The sequence below is a fragment of the Nycticebus coucang genome, chromosome 3 (assembly GCF_027406575.1).
Source record: "Nycticebus coucang isolate mNycCou1 chromosome 3, mNycCou1.pri, whole genome shotgun sequence".
Classification (NCBI taxonomy): Eukaryota; Metazoa; Chordata; class Mammalia; order Primates; family Lorisidae; genus Nycticebus; species Nycticebus coucang.
Window position 1 is genome coordinate 26,755,821 of NC_069782.1, and position 14,322 is coordinate 26,770,142.

The window sequence follows — 14,322 nt, forward strand, 5'->3', positions numbered from 1 at the left end:
GCTAGGATTACAGACATGAGCCACCGCGCCCAGGCTGCCTTAGAGTGCATTTAAACTGTGTTCCTTTTTTATTTTATTTTATTTATTTATTTTTTGTAGAGACAGAGTCTCACTTTATGGCCCTCGGTAGAGTGCCATGGCCTCACACAGCTCAAAACAACCTCCAACTCCTGGGCTCAAGCGATTCTCTTGGCTCAGCCTCCCAAGTAGCTGGGACTACAGGCGCCCGCCACAACGCCTGGCTATTTTTTTTGGTTGCAGTTTGGCCGGGGCCGGGCTTGAACCCGCCACCCTCGGTATATGGGGCCGGCACCCTACCGACTGAGCCACAGGCACCGCCCTAAACTGTGTTCCTACAAGTTCAGTTGGTAGACAAGCAGCTAAGCTTGAGCTCAAGCAGAGAAAATGCAACTCAGAAGCTCGTAAGGCACAACACAGTAATTCTGAGGCCAGGATCCCTAGTATAAACATCTTCCAGGTTTAGTGCTAGTAGCTCAGAGGTTAGGGTGCCAGCCACATACACCAAGGCAGGTGGGTTTGAACCTAGCCCGGGCCTGCTAAAACAACAATGACAACTGCAACAACAACAACAACAACAACAACAACAAACAATAGACAGGCATTGTGATGGGTGCCTGTAGTCCTAGCTGCTTGGGAAGCTGAGGCAAGAGAATCACTTAAGCCCAAGAGTTTGAGGCTGTGACACCATGGCACTCTACTGAGGGCAACAAAGTGAGGCTCTGTCTCAAAAAAATAAATAAATAAATAAAATTCCAGGGAGCTCTTTTAGGGTAGAGAGAGAAATGTCTCAGTTTTCATAGATATACTCTTATGTTAAAGAACAGGAACTTGGCTCGTTGCTTGTAGCTCCAGTGGCTAAGGAGCCAGCCACATACACCAGAGTTGGCATGTTCAAATCCAGCCCAGCTCTGCCAGACAACAATAACAATTGCAGCTGAGCGCGGTGGTTCACGCCTATGATCCCAGCACTGTGGGAGGCTGAAGAGGGAGAATTGCTTGAGCTCAGGAGTTGGAGATTCACCTGAGCCACAGTGAGACCCCAACTCATGAAAAAAATGGAAAAACCCAGCCGGGCGCCACAGCGAGCACCTGTAATCCAGCAGCTTCCGGAGGCTGAGGCAGCGGGTTGCCCGCAGCCTGAGTCTGAGGTTGCGGTGAGCTACCACGCCATTGCACTCTGCTCAGGGACATAGGGTGGGACCCTGTCTCAACAACAACAAAAAACAATAACAACTGCAACCAAACAATAGCCGGGCGTTGTGGTGGATGCCTGTAGTCCTACTTACTTGGGAGGCTAAGGCAAGAGAATTGCTTAAGCCCAAGAGTTGGAGGTTGCTGTGAGCTGTGATGCCACAGCACTCTACCCAGGGTGACAGCTTGAGATTCTGTCTCAAAAAAAAGAACAGGAACTTAAGGCAAAATAGGAACTCACCATGAACCTAGTATTTAGGTACATCTACTGTCCTTTCTGTACTCTTTAGCTAACTAAAGCCTTAAGAAAAATCACTTTTGCTTAATGAGGCAACTTAGGCATTGAACATCTAATTAGGGTAAGTTTGTTTCCCCAGCCCTGTCACTGTCAGCCATAGAAATGATGGATATTTGCACTCACCAAACATGGCTTACATATTAAATGCATTCAGAGTTCAGTCAGCATGAGAATAAGATTTTCCATCATTGACAGAGGCTAACTGTAATGTACAATCAATGTATTTTGTTAATTTTTGTGGTTTTCATATATCTTTTATCCGAAGTGAATTCTTCAACCTGTAAGTTCAGACTATTTAAGGTCTAAATTGCTAGTGATGATCTCTTTTTTTTTGTAGAGACAGAGTCTCACTTTATCGCCCTCGGTAGAGTGCCATGGCATCACACAGCTCACAGCAACCTCCAAGTCCTGGGCTGAAGTGATTCTCTTGCCTCAGCCTCCCGAGTAGCTGGGACTATAGGCGCCCACCACAACACCCGGCTATTTTTTGGTTTGCAGTTCAGCGGGGCCGGGTTTGAACCCGCCACCCTCGGCATATGGGGCCTGTGCCTTACCGGCTGAGCCACAGTCACCGCCCTAGTGATGATCTCTTGTAAGACAGAACCTATGCCATAGCACAGGAAGGCTTAATGTGGTCATACACATCTCACGTGGCTTCTGGCCAAGGCCGGGTATTTATAATATGATATGCATGTCTAGACTCACACAGCCTGATGGGTCACTGTCTCAAAGACATGTGAAGTTTCAGCAATTAGGTGTGTCTGTATGTGTCATCTATTATGTTTGAAAAGCTAGCACTGACGTCCAAGTTTCCCTTTGTACCTTTGAGCATGACTTTCACACATTCATGAGATGCAGTTATATCTGTTTCATAATCTTATCAACCAGAGATTAGGACTGATAAAAATCCAGTCTCTGAACACACCTTTCCTCCTTCCATTTTCTCCATTGCCACTGACATTTCCACCTTTATTGCCTTTTACCTTAACTAAAACACAATCCTGTCTGCCAAAATAATGAATTCTTTTTATTCATTAAGACTTTATTGATCCCTGTGTGCAAAGCCCCTTGCTAAGTACTGTGAGAGGGAAAGATGAAGCAAATGTCCTGCCCACAGGAACTTTGAGTCTAATAAAAAAGAAAATGACAGAAGGCATCAGGTGAAACTGCCATGTCAAAGGGGGAAAAAAGGATGCAGTTTGTTTTGTTTGTTTGGGTTTTTTCTTTTTTTTTTTTTTTTATTAAATCACAGCTGTGTACATTAATGCGATCTTAGGGCACCATACACTGGTTTTATAGACCGTTTGACACATTTTCATCACACTGGTTAACATAGCCTTCCTGGCATTTTCTCAGTTATTGTGTTAAGACATTTACATTCTACATTTACTAAGTTTCACATGTACCCTTGTAAGATGCACCGCCGTTCACATGTACCCTTGTAAGATGCACCGCCAGTGGGGTTTGTTTGTTTGTTTGTTTGTTTGTTTTTTGAGATAGAGTCTCACTCTTTTGCCCTGGGTAGAGTGCCATGGTGTGTTAGTTCACAACAAACTCAAAACTCTTGGGCTTAAGCCATTCTCTGCCTCCCAGCTAGTTGGAACTGCTGGGGCCTGCCAGAGCGCCAGGCTAGTTTTCCTTTTTTTTTTTTTTTTTTTAATAAAGACGGGGTCTCATTCTTACTCAGGCTGGTCTCTAACTCCTAAGCTCAATTGATCCACCCACCCTGGCTTCCCAGAGTGCTACAATTACAGGCGCAAGCCACTGCACCCAGCCAAAATGATTCTTTCAAACGGAACATTTTGTAGGAGAAGAGGAATTTGAGATGAACCCAGAAGAATGGGAATAGAATTTGTATATGTAGAGCTAGAGGAAAGGCTTCAGAAGGGAGCATTAGAAACAAAAAGGTACGGAGTTAGGGAACACATGGGAAGTTTCAAGGAATTGAGCAGAATCAAATTCAGGTAGGAACAAAGGGCGTGTGTTAGGCAGTAGCAAGGGAGAAAGCCAGAAAAGTCAGTGGAGCCCATGGAGTGGGAGACAGTTCCAGGGAAAGGAATTTGCATTAATTTGATAGGTAATGCTGGCTGGCCAAGGTGGCTGTAATCCTAGCACTCTGGGAAGCCGAGGTGGGTGGATGACTTAAGCCCCGGAGTTTGAGACCAGCCTGAACAAGAGCAAAACCTCCGTCTCTACTAAAAATATAAAAAACCAGCTGGGCATTGTGGTGCACACACCTGTGTTCCCAGCTACTCACGAGGCTGAGGCACGAGGATCCTTTTAGCCCGAGAGTTTGAGGTTGCTATGACTCGTGACACCATGGCGTTCCATCAAGGCCGAAAGAATGAGACTCTGTCTCAAAAAAAAAAAATAGGTAAAATTTTTTGTTTTTTTAATTTGATAGGTAATGGGAAGCCACCCAACATTTCTCAGCAAAGAAGGAAGTTTTACCTGGAAATCCTATGACCATCCTGGGTGTTAAAGATTTGTTAAATAAAACCTGTTGCCCTGGATTTTTTTCTGTATTCTAAGAACTACTATATAGGACGTTGCTTTCAGAGCATCTTCATCTGACCAGAGTCTCTCCATCTCAGTCCTGTTGCCATTTTAGATCAGATAATTCTGATCTTTGTTGGGGAGCTTATTATAAGGTTTTTAGCACCCCTTTTATCCAGTTGTGATAACTGTCTCCAGACACTGCCAAATGTACGCAAATTCATCCTCATTTAAAACCATGTTTAATGTGGATGCATTATTGAGTTCCCTCAGTGTCCTGGGCATTATTAGATTCTTAGATTGACAAATCCAAGTGTTCTTTGGGCATTGAATCTGTTATTGCCTTATAATTTTATACATGGATATATCCAATCCCAAGATGAAGGTATTTTCAGCGTATTAGGATAAACAAGCTAACCTGGCCATCAGGAGACCCAGATTTTCATGTTGGCTCTGTCACAGAGAGGTTGTGTGGCTTGGGTGAGACTCTTTGTTCAGTAATCTGATTGATTGCTCCTCTCTAAAATAACCAGTGTTATCCCTGAGGCTCTTTCCAGCCCTGACTCTACACCCTTACTTCAAATTGGTCTCAGGACTTTTATTCTTTCACATTGTTAGAAAACCAGCACAAGTCAAACTAACATATGTATCAACCAACAAGACTGACAAGTATTGAAAAAGGAAGATTATTAGTGTTTTAGGCTCATTGCTTTATTGTGCTTAAATACTTTATTTTTTTTTTCTTCTCTAGATTATTTGAAGAATCTCAAAGAAGATGCGAGAGATTACAGAGATACTCAAGGTAAATAACTTTGTAGTGTCATACTTTGCAGTTTTTTTTTTTTTTTCTTTTTTTTTGTAGAGACAGAGTCTCACTTTATGGCCCTCGGTAGAGTGCCGTGGCCTCACACAGCTCACAGCAACCTCCAACTCCTGGGCTTAAGCGATTCTCTTGCCTCAGCCTCCCGAGTAGCAGGGACTACAGGCGCCCGCCACAACGCCCGGCTATTTTTTGGTTGCAGTTTGGCTGGGGCCGGGTTTGAACCCGCCACCCTCGGTATATGGGGCCGGCGCCTTACCGACTGAGCCACAGGCGCCGCCCTACTTTGCAGTTTTTATATTATGTTTTTCTTTCTTTCTTTCTTTTTTTGAGACAGAGTCTCACTTTGTCCTCAGTAGAGTGCCATGGCGTCACAGCTCATAGCCACCTCAACCTCTTGAGCTCAAGCGATCCCTTTGCCTCAGCTTCCTGAGTAGCTGGGACCACAGGCGCCTGCCACAATGCCCAGCTATTTTTTTTTTTTTTTTTTTTTTGAGACTGTCTTACTTTGTTGCCCTCGGTAGAGCACTGTGGTGTCACAGCTCACAGCAACCACCAGCTCTTGGGCTAGGGTGATTCTCTTGCCTCAGCCTCCCGAGTACCTGGGACTATAGGTGCCCGCCACAACCCCTGGCTATTTTTGTTGCAGTTGCCATTGCTGTTTTAGCAGGCTGGGGCCAGGTTCGAACCCATCACCCTCCGTATATGGGGCCAGCACCCTACCCACCGAGCCACAGGCACCACCCTGCCCAGCTATTTTTAAAGACGAGATCTCACTCTGGCTCAGGCTGGTCTCGAACATGTGAGTTTAGGCAATCCACCCACCTTGGACTCCCCCAGTGCTAGTATTACAGGTATGAGCCACTGCACCTGGCCTTTTCCTTTCTTTCTTTTGTGTGAGACTCTGTCTCACTCTTTAGCCCAGTTTAGAGTACTGTGGCATCAGTCTAGCTCACAGCAACCCCAAACTCCTGGGTCCAAGTGATCCTTTGCCTCAGCGTCCCGGAGTACTGGGACTAAAGGCGCCCACCTCACAATGCCTGGCTAATTTTTTCTACTTTCAGTTGAGGTGGGGTCTTGCTCCTGCTCAGGCTGGTCTTGAACTCCTGGGCTCAAGCAAGCCTCCTGCCTCAGTCTCCCAGAATGCTAGGATTAAGGTTCTGAGCTACCATGCCTGGCCTCTATATTATGTTTATTTAGACCTAGAAAGGAAAAATATACTAATAACAAAAGCTATGTACAAAACTCTATTCAAAACTCTATTTGGAGAGATTAAAATAGAACCAGAAAAAGTAGTAAAGTGGTGCTGGAGGCAAGTGAGATCTAGGGACATGAGGGGCACACAGCCAGCCCTCCATGAAAGCCAGCCCCCGGTGGTGAGGCTGGACCTAGCATGGCTGGGGGTCAGCATGCTTTGCCCTCCTGTACTCAGCCAGTCTGTGTTTGTGGCATGTTGAATTTCTCTGGGCACCCCTTTCTTCATCTTTCAAAAACAGGGACTGCACCAGGTGGTCTGCAGGGTCCTTTCAAGCTTTAAAATCGTTGAGTCCTTGAAGTGACTGAATTATAGATCAGGGATAAGGTGTAATAAAATATATTACTCTGGGACTGTTAGATATTAAGGCATTGGTTTTCCCACCCTTCCCCTTACCCCTTCTACCTAAAGGAAACAGTCCATTAGAATACCAGGAACTCTCTGTTGCTGTGTCTTCATGGGGTAATGGGAGTTTTTGTCTCTGTCTGTGTCTCTCACACACATGGATTAATTCTATTCAAGTGGGGTCTTTTTCTATTGATCGCCAAACTACCTATTTAAAATGTTATAGGTACACCCCTGTGTTCTAATCTGCAGAAACACATTAAACAAGTCCGTGTCCACTCATTAATTTAATGAATTTTTATTACATTCTTGTGCATCCTTTATAATTGCAAAGTAAAAAGTTGAACAAATTTTTAACCCATTTTGTAGATACATTCTCTTCATCATTTTTTTTTTTTTTTTTTGTAGAGACAGAGTCTCACTGTACCGCCCTTGGTAGAGTGCCGTGGCGTCACACGGCTCACAGCAACCTCCAACTCCTGGGCCTAAGCGATTCTCTTGCCTCAGCCTCCCGAGCAGCCGGGACTACAGGCGCCCGCCACAACGCCTGGCTATTTTTTGGTTGCAGTTTGGCCGGGGCTGGGTTTGAACCCACCACCCTCGGCATATGGGGCCGGCACCCTACTCACTGAGCCACAGGCGCTGCCCCTCTTCATCATTTTTACTTCTGCTCTAATATCTTCTGTTTCCAAGTGTTATGCTTTTGAAGGTGCTTTATGAAAAGATCATGGGGGGGGACATGACATGTTTATTTTATTCAGTGAATCTATAATCCATTTACTGAAAAAGTTTATGATGCTCATCAAGTAAAGACAAACCAAGTGGCTTCAAGATAAGGCCGCACTGCACAGGACAGAATCATTCGGAAGAGGGAGAGAGGTGTGGAGGTTGAAGAGGCAGGAAGGCTTTGCTGAAGATGCGTGTGCGGGTGGGTGTTCCAGACATAGCCCTCTGTGAGAATAGAAATTATGCAATGAATTTAGTGAGTTCTGGTCCCAGGCTTCAACCTTCAAGGAAAGTTGAATTATTGCCTCTATTTTACAGATAAAACAAATACAAGGCCAGAAATTAAGATTATTTAAAGGAGATTACATACTTCAGCAAGGACAGAGATTAGAACAAGCAATGAACAGCAAAGGCCATGGCATGGCCCAAGGCACGGTAATTTCTTGGTGAGCAGGTGCAGATGAGACTGCCCAAGGTGAGGAAAGGGGACACAACTTACCTTTGACAAGTCGGCAGAATTGCTAAAGGAAGAGAGTTGTCAGAGCCTCTTAAGGAGATGCCACGGGAAAGTGGAATTGCTGGTTGGATTGGAGAATTCAGAGGTTCAAGGCCTGGTGACCAAAGGGCAGCTGTGTCACTCATTCCTTCATTAAATCTTAAGGCTTCTCTAGCCTGCCCCCTGGGAATTCCAGCAGGCAGGGAGGCAAGGACGTGTCAAGGTAACTTGTGAATGTTTGCTGTGAAGAGAGTATCAGGTGCAGTAAATTCTCACATATGGTTGGGGTCTCTGTAAGGAAACGCTGCTTTCCATTAATAATGGTGATTATAATGCTCATGTAAAGATACAGAAACCTCTTCTCTTGGTACCAAAAAGTGAATTTCTTTTTTTTTTGTAGAGACAGAGTCTCACTGTACCGCCCTCGGGTAGAGTGCCGTGGTGTCACACGGCTCACAGCAACCTCTAACTCTTGGGCTTACGCGATTCTCTTGCCTCAGCCTCCCGAGCAGCTGGGACTACAGGCGCCCGCCACAACGCCTGGCTATTTTTCTGTTGCAGTTTGGCCGGGGCTGGGTCCGAACCCGCCACACTCAGCATATGGGGTCGGCGTCCTACTCACTGAGCTACAGGTGCCGCCCCCCAAAAAGTGAATTTCTTAATAAGTTATAGTAGCTGGACCCCTTTTCAGACACTGATTTTTTACTTTTTAAGACAAAGTCTCAGTCTGTTGCTCAGGCTAGCGTGCTATCACTTCAGCCCAGCTCATTGCAGCCTCAAACTTTAGACTCAAGCGATCCTCCTGCCTCACCATTCCTAGTAGCTGGGACTACAGGTACCTGCCATAATACCCAGCTAATTTTTCTATTTTTAGTAGAGATGGGGTCTTGCCTTTGCTCAGGCTGGTCTTGAACTTCTGAACTCAAGTGATCCTCATGCCTCCGCCTCCCAGAGTGTTAGGATTACAGGCCTGAGCCACCACACTCAGCCAGCAAAATGATTTTGAATGTTCTAGCCGGTCATCTTTATAACTAGATATAAAGGAAAAAGTCCGTACTTTGTCTGCTTTAGTGCTGTGTTATTCTCAACCCCCCAGTAGTAGTACTCCCCTAGGAACATAGGTAAAGAAAAATTTGGGTTGTCACAAGACTGGGAAGACGAGTGGCCTTTTCTGGGCAAGAGGCAGGGATGCTAATCACTTTGCAATACTCATTAGAAACTCACACAAAGGGCTCAGCACCTGTGGCTCAAGTGGCTAAGGTGCCAGCCACATACACCTGAACTGGCAGGTTCAAATCCAGCCTGGGCTGGCCAAACAACAATGATGGCTACAACCAAAAAATAGCCAGGCATTGTGGCGGGCACCTGTAGTCCCAGCTACTTGGGAGGCGGAGGCAGGAGAATCGCTTGAGCCCAGGAGTTGGAGGTTGCTGTGAGCTGTGATGCCACGGCACTCTACCCAGGGCGACAGCTTGAGGCTCTGTCTCAAAAAAAAAAAAGAAACTCACATGAAGAATTATCCTGTACAATATGACAGCAACATTCCCATAGAGAAAAACTTGTACAGCATTAAAGAGGGAAGCATGCCCTCCTGAGACTGTTGTGGCAGTGCCAGTAGTCACCAATGAAAGGACTATTAACAAAAGATCAGACTGGGTGCCTGATCGTACCTATAATCCTAGCACTCTGGGAGGCTGAGGCAGGCGGATCTCTTGAGCTCAGGAGTTGGAGACCAACCTGGGCAAGAGTGAGACCCCAACTCTACCCCAAATAGAAAAGCTAGCCAGGCACTGGGGCAGATGCCTATTGTCCCACCTAGTAGGAGGCTGAGGCAGGAGGATCACTAGAGCCCAGGAGTTTGAGGTTGCTGTGAGCGAGGCTGATGCCACAGCACACTCCAGCCTGGGCAACAGAGTAAGACTCTTTCACCCCAAAACAAAAACAAAAATCATTTTGCAAAAAGCAAAAGGTTAATAAAAAGAATAAAACACAGACAGTCCCATGAAACAACATAACTGAGCTCAGAAAATGACGCTTGTGATTTCCTAAGGTCTAGTATGTTCCATGTTGCATTTCTCCCATTTCTAATTCACACTTCTTGGAATTAGACTAAGAAAAGAAGGCTGAGCCCTGGCCCTCTTAAATAGTCACATCTTAGAGGTCTTGTTTCCTATGTCAGTATCCTTTTCCCTCTTAATCATTCTCACCTATGATAGTTTCCATTGGGACCGTCCCTCACTTCCAGGTGAAATCCTGTCCTTATCCTTACAAACTGTAACAGGTCAGTCAAATCTCAGCACAGACAACCCTGATTCATGCTGTAGATTAATATGATCTACAATGTCTAGAGTCTTTCTTTGGCTCATTTTTCCAAGGAGCCTGTTTTTCCTTGATTTTTGCCTTCATCGAACTTCATATTTATGTCTACTCAAAGTCAACTGAGCTCCTCCTGAGGTTGGTTGCTGTGAAGTGGCTATCTGGTCATCAGGAATTGTTTAATGCTGCAGTAATTGTTTAATTACCAGACTGTTTTACTGGTAATGACCGAAGGTGCCTTCTGTTCCTACACATTCTAGATGCCCTTGCTGTTGTTATAGAGGTAGCCAACCATGCCAATGACACCATGAAGCAAGGAGTAAGTATCTTCATATCAGCGGTCGGTGTACTCTTGAACCTGAAAGCCTGGGCCTTCACATGTTCTACATTATTTTTCTGTAGGACAACTTTCAGAAACTTATGCAAATTCAGTACAGCTTAAATGGACACCATGAGATAGTACAGCCTGGACGGGTGAGTGTTTTAGTTAGACTGCTCTTTGCAAATTTAATACAATGCGTTTAGGTAACCATTTATAGCTATTTTTCATTTCAGTTTTGAAAATAGGTTGCTATTGTCACTCTTGATTGATCCCAACTCAATCCATTCAAAACTTCCATGATGTAAGTCACTGTGACAATTTAATTAGGAGTAGGTCTATTCATAATACAAGTCCAATTCAATTTGGAGACTGGCAAGGGACCCACAGAGTATCTGATTTAATTGGATCGTTTTATTATGTAACGCCAGCTGGGCTCATACAGCTTTGAAGACAATTTCATTTAAAATCTTTAATGTAAGAGACAATTAGGAAGGGAGGGAGAAAATTGGTATTTTGATACTCCTCACAGAGCACAAAAGCGGCCTAGGGGATGAATTCAGGAAAATTGCAAAATGCATTTATCAGGATATTGGATATGCCTCAGGATCAAGTATACACTCCATCAGTTACACATCCCTTCACACAGTATCCCTGGGGCCAGTATTGGATTCATGTAACTCTGCTTGCTCGTCCAATCCCTAAATGACTTACAAGGTTTAAAATTAAGTATGACTATAAAGAGACACAAGGAAATTATGTCTCTGTGGTCCTAAAAAAAAAAAAAAGATTCTGAGGACAGAAAATTGATGAGAAGATTATATTTCCATTAGGTTTTGATGGTAGGACTAAAGAGATGTTTGTTTGGATGAATCAGGTTTTTCTCAAAGAAGGAACTCTGATGAAGCTATCTCGGAAAGTGATGCAACCCCGAATGTTTTTCCTGGTAAGAGGCCATGTGTAGTTCTGAGGTGTTTCCAAGGCACAACGCAGGAATAATTGCTTAATGAAAGGAGACATTTATCCATAGCAGATAAGCTTAGCACATTCAAAAATCAGTTTGAGGGCAGCGCCCATGGCTCAAGGAGTAGGGTGCCGGCCCCATATACAGAGGTGGTGGGTTCAAACCCAGCCCTGGCAAAAAAAAAAAAATCACTTTTAGTGGCATCTTTGGCTGTATTGCATATTTGCATTTCAAGTATGGGAAATAAAATCTGTTATGATGCATAATCAGAAAATTATTTCCTTTTAGAATGTAGTTTATTTCATTTCTAACTTGGAATAATTGTTTTAATCATTTATTTAGGCAGACTATAATACCTCAGTAGGATTTAGAATTCAGGAAACATTAAATCTGTTACACAACTTCAAAAGGCAGCACATTTTCCAGAAATTGCCTTTTTGATAGTATTCTAGTACAACATTCTAGGTGGTTGTTGTGTATTTAGCTGAATATAAGTATCTTATTCAGAGAGCTGTTAGCAAAGTAGTAGTATTTTTTCTTTATTTTTACATCTTATCAATATCTTTATAGCTGAAATTTGCTTCTTTACTTACTGTGAAATGTTTCTACTTTCAGTTTAATGATGCCTTGTTATATACAACACCGGTGCAGTCTGGGATGTATAAGCTGAACAACATGCTCTCCTTGGCTGGAATGAAGGTCTGTGTATCTGTTAGACTTTTTTTTTTTGAGACAGAGTCTTGCTTAGTCACTCTTGGTAGAGTGCCCTAGTGTCATAGCTCACAGCAACCTCAAACTCTTGGGCTCCAGCGATTCTCTTGCCTCAGCCTCCCAAGTAGTTGGGACTACAGGCGCCCGTCACAATGCCTGGCTAGTTTTAGAGGTGGGTTCTCGCTCTGGCTCAGGCCGATCTCGAACCTGTGAACTCAGACAATCCACCCACCCTGGCCGGAGTGCTGGGATTACAGGCCACTTCACCCAGCCCTAACTTTTTTTTTTATTCAAATGTATAGTTATATATTTGAGAAAATTCCCTAAGATAGTCATCTGTCTCACATCCTTAACTTTTCTCTCTCCATGTCACTGTTCATGGATTTAATTATTCATCCATGTTGCCATTCGTCCACTTGTGCATTAATTTATTCATAAGGTATATATTGAGAACTATTATGAACAAAGTTGGTAATAGGTTTGATGGAAAATAGGAAGATGAATTGATTCTTTTTCTTTCTGCCCCACCCCAACACCTCTCCTCCTCTGTCCTCCAACACCACAGGACTTACCATGTAGGTGGGAAGATAATACACTACCCATAAACACCTATCGAGTAGACAGTAATAAATATCACCACAATGGCACAGTAAAGTTTTTGGGAGTTCAGAAAATAAAGAACATGCGTATTTTGATGGTCATGATGGAGGGATTGGCCTGCAGCTTTTGATAGGCACTGAGGAAAGAGGGAGAATCCAGGAAGTCTTTTAAGAGGAAGAGACAATAGTCCTAAAACTATTAAGTCCCATTTGACCATTCTGTCATTTTACAGAAAGGCATTCTGGGTAGGGGGAATACTGTGAGCAAAGGTGTGGAAGTGGGAAAGTTGGGCCTGTGTGGGAGAATTTAAACTCATCTGGAGCATTGAGTAGGTGAGGAGAAGGGTGGTAGGTTAAGCTGGAAAGGAAGGTTGGTTGCAGATGTCAGCCGTTAGGGGCAATGGGCAGTTTCAGCTGTAGCTCAGAGTTGGGAGTTTTCAGTAGTTTGCGGAAATTGTTACACTTTCTTCCAGGTCAGAAAACCCACACAAGAAGCATATCAGAATGAATTAAAGATTGAAAGTGTGGAACGTTCCTTCATTCTCTCAGCCAGGTAAATTTTTAAAAATGTGTATAGATGCATTTTTGCCAATATAACAGGAGCAGATATTGCCAGCACTTTTTATATCTAGGTTAACTATTAGACTTTGCATTTCTTTCTTTCTCCTTCTCTTTTCAGAGATAGCTCTCCATTTGCCATGCAGGTAAATGGCTGAGAGCTGATGCAACAGGGTACTAGTGGCACAAAGATTAAAATGTTCCTCTGAATAAGGGCGGCGCCTGTGGCTCAGTGAGTAGGGCGCCGGCCCCATATGCCGAAGGTGGTGGGTTCAAACCCAGCCCCGGCCAAACTGCAACAAAAACAAAAAAATAGCCGGGCGTTGTGGCGGGCGCCTATAGTCCCAGCTGCTCGGGAGGCTGAGGCAAGAGAATCGCAAAGCCCAAGAGCTGGAGGTTGCTGTGAGCTGTGTGATGCCACGGCACTCTACCAAGGGCAGTAAAGTGAGACTCTGTCTCTACTAAATAAATAAATAAATAAAATGTTCCTCTGAATAGAGTAGTAACGGTAAAAGTACTTTGCTGATCATTTTTTAAACTGAGTATTTCAAATTGTTTTAATAAACAACTACTGCTTTGTAATCAGCTTGTAAGTTTTCACCTGTCATTTAAAGGTTGTAACAAACCTATGAGGTAGGTGTCATCTCATACTAAAATGAGGAAACTAAGCTGCAGAAAAATTGGGTTGCTGTCTTAAAGATGCATAGCTGGCAAAATCGGGATACAAACTGAAGTCTTTGGTTTTCAAATCCATTGTTATTTATGATGTTACCTTGCCCCAGACTGGAATCTGCAATGACTTTCCGGTTAATCAGAGTATATTTCCATGTTGCAATTCAAGCGCTAAAGAAACATGAAGCTGTGTGACTTATACACATACATTATTGAGTCCCTGACTGGGTGGCAGAAGTGGATATTTGGGAGGATTTGCCTGGTGAGGGGAGGGACACCAACAGTGATAGCACCGCTGCACTGAAGGATCTAGATCAGCAGTTCTCAACCTGTGGGTTGAGATCCCCTTTGGGGGTTGAACGACCCTTTCACAGGGGTCGCCTAAGACTATTGGAAAACACATATTTTTGAAAAACACTTTTTTTTTTTTTTTTTTAGAGACAGAGTCTCACTTTATGGCCCTCGGTAGAGTGCCGTGGCGTCACACGGCTCACAGCAACCTCCAACTCCTGGGCTTAAGCAATTCTCTTGCCTC

At 44.0% G+C, this 14,322-nt stretch overlaps 1 protein-coding gene across 2 annotated transcripts in view; it reads left to right on the forward strand.

Moving 5' to 3' along the window:
• The window catches only part of FGD6 (FYVE, RhoGEF and PH domain containing 6), a 151,834-nt gene that overhangs the window by 101,822 nt on the left and 35,690 nt on the right, over positions 1–14,322 (forward strand). For both annotated transcript variants that reach the window (XM_053585574.1, XM_053585575.1), the window contains exons 9-14: positions 4,758–4,808; positions 10,225–10,283; positions 10,367–10,438; positions 11,161–11,229; positions 11,863–11,946; positions 13,031–13,110. In XM_053585574.1, the coding sequence (XP_053441549.1) occupies positions 4,758–4,808; positions 10,225–10,283; positions 10,367–10,438; positions 11,161–11,229; positions 11,863–11,946; positions 13,031–13,110 (415 nt within the window). The remainder of the gene's footprint in view (positions 1–4,757; positions 4,809–10,224; positions 10,284–10,366; positions 10,439–11,160; positions 11,230–11,862; positions 11,947–13,030; positions 13,111–14,322) is intronic.